Below are 2,500 nucleotides of genomic sequence, written 5' to 3'. Positions count from 1 at the left end.
ATAATTAATATTACTATCATTCTTTTCATTATTGTTATCATATTATTTTTTTATTATTGTTATATTTGTTGATATTGTTGTTATTAGTAGTAGAAGTAATGGGAATATTACCATTCTTATAATTCATTCATCAGATGGAAGACATAGAGAGCACTAAGACTTCGGACGAGATCATCAATGAGCTGTTCAGTTCTCTGAACGTACCGCTGTCACCCAAGCCCTGTGAGGAGGAGGGCAAGGACAAACAGCAGCAGAGGGGGGAGAGTACAGAGCCTGAGGTCATACCTGCGTCAGACAACAGTGAAGATGAGGACAGCGACTCGAGGTCTAGCGCAAGTGAAGAGGTCAAGCAGGAGGAGGTCCAGGTGATCGAGGCTGGCAGTCAGGAGATGGAAAAGGCAGAGCGTCACAGGTCCTCCAAGAAGAAGAAGGACAAGAAGAAAAAGAAGAAAAAAAAGAAGAAGAAAGAGGAAGGCAGTAGCAAGCACAAGCACAAGAAAAAGAGGAAGAAGGATGCCGAGAAGGAGCACAATGGCCGAGAGGAAGCGAAGGGGGCAGAAGAAGTGTTGGAGGTTAAGCAGGCAGAGGAGGAGGAGGAGGAGGAGCAGCAGCCAAAGGAGAAGGAGAAAGACCAGGAGAAGACCCAACCGCCAACCCCAGAGGACAAAAAGTCAGAGAAATTGCCGTCCCAGTCAGAAAGTCCCAAGAGGCCAGAGAAAGTCCCCAAGATGGTCGAGTCGGAAAATAAACTCAAGCGCAAGCTGGCGGTGGAGACAGAGACCAGAGAGGAGTCTAGCAGGAAACATAAAAAAACGGATCACTCAAGGTCTTCCAGATCGTCCTCGCCTTCCAAGTCCCGTTCTCACACTAGGACCAGCCGTCGCTCGCGCTCCAGGTCGGTCGGTAGAGGTCACAGCAGATACTCCAGGTCCAGGTCCAGGTCTAAGTCAAAGCCACACAGTTACTCACGGTCACACTCTAGAAGTCACAGGAAGTCGAGGAGCAGATCCCCATTTGCATCAGACAGGCGGAGGAGAAAACGTTCTTCGAGGTCATACTCTAGGTCTGCCTCACCTAAGCGTTTCAAGAGACGGAGGTCATCTAGGTCACGCTCCAAGTCTCCCTCTGGAAGGTCTTCCTCGAGTCGTCGCTCAGGGAGCAGATCCAAGTCTCGAGCCAAAGCACCATACCCCCGGGAGGTGTGTGACCTGCTGGACAAGGCTAGAGAAAGGATGGGACAAAGGGATGCTTCCAAGGCCCAGAGCGCAGCCAGCATAGACGTGAGCAGCATCCCCACCCCTGGTTCCACTACCATTCCCCGGCTGCAGGGCACACTCAGCGACATCATTGCCCTGGACAGCATTCCTCTACCCATTCCCGCTCCTGCTGCCCCAGACCCTAGCTCTATCCCTCTACCTCAGCCCCTTGGGCATTCCGATGAGACACTCAAGAAGGATGCCCATTCCAAGGGCATAAATGGCATTGGACTGGACCTTGAGACCATCCCAGTTCCTGCACCTACCAATGTGTCTCCGCAAAAGGACCAAGACAGTGCCAGGGCAGGAGATGTGGCCAAGGGGAAACAAGAAGAAGGTGAGTCAGCATTATGGCATCTCTCTCCTTTCTTTCTCTCTTCTCTCTTTCTTTCTTTCTTTCTTTCTTTCTTTCTTTCTTTCTTTCTTTCTTTTTATCATTATTATTGGCTGCTCTGTCTACCCGTAGATGAAATGTAAAAAACATTAAACTTGATATTATGCAGGGCTCACAAGGAAAGAAAATTTTCAATTTTTTCAAGAGATCAAAACTTGCCCCCCCCCCCCCCCCCCCCTTCTACACAATTTTTAGGTTAAGTTAATGATTTTCTGTAGACTACATGCTATGGAATATAACCTGATATATAGCATTAACCATTATTTGTATGTACTTATGAATGTACTTATAATTCAATGCATCTCCTAAAACTGCAAATAGAAATACCTTCATATGGTTGTCAGTATCAGTCACTTTCTGAAATCTACCCATGTCAGTACCAGTTCACCATTATAATGCTGTATTGAATGAGTACTAAATGATTTTTTTTTCCCACATTTTATTAATCAGTCAACTGTTACACTTAATTACAGTACGTTCAATTTATTTCAGACCCCCATTCATTAGTGTGTGAATTAATGTCCAATAAAATGACACCGGGCTGAAAATTGCCATCCAGCACTTTTAATGGGGATTGTCAAAGCAGTCCGCCCAGCCTTTGCTGCATAATTTTTTGTTATACTAATATTCTTTTTTCTTTTGTACAGTTGTGAATTTGCCTTTGGAAAGATACGAAATATTCATACTAATAATTGATCATGATTTAACCCTGCCAGCCATATGGTCACACCCCCATGAGGGAGCAAGGCCCCATGTTTATCCAGATAGAATACATCGTAGTCAGTTTGCTTTAGTTATAGTCTTCACCTTTTAAAGGATGTTTTCCAGTAAGCTCAAGCCTGTACTGGAC

General features: G+C 45.6%; 1 protein-coding gene across 1 annotated transcript in view; it reads left to right on the top strand.

Moving 5' to 3' along the window:
* The window catches only part of LOC125039017 (protein Son-like), a 52,016-nt gene that overhangs the window by 12,968 nt on the left and 36,548 nt on the right, over positions 1-2,500 (top strand). Inside the window, 1 exon segment of the mRNA XM_047632735.1 lies at positions 135-1,593. Within this exon segment, the coding sequence (XP_047488691.1) occupies positions 135-1,593 (1,459 nt within the window).

This window comes from Penaeus chinensis, chromosome 26 (genome assembly GCF_019202785.1).
Source record: "Penaeus chinensis breed Huanghai No. 1 chromosome 26, ASM1920278v2, whole genome shotgun sequence".
NCBI classification, from domain to species: Eukaryota; Metazoa; Arthropoda; class Malacostraca; order Decapoda; family Penaeidae; genus Penaeus; species Penaeus chinensis.
The sequence above is the reverse complement of the archived record's forward strand: the minus strand, read 5'-3'. Positions and strand labels throughout refer to the sequence as shown.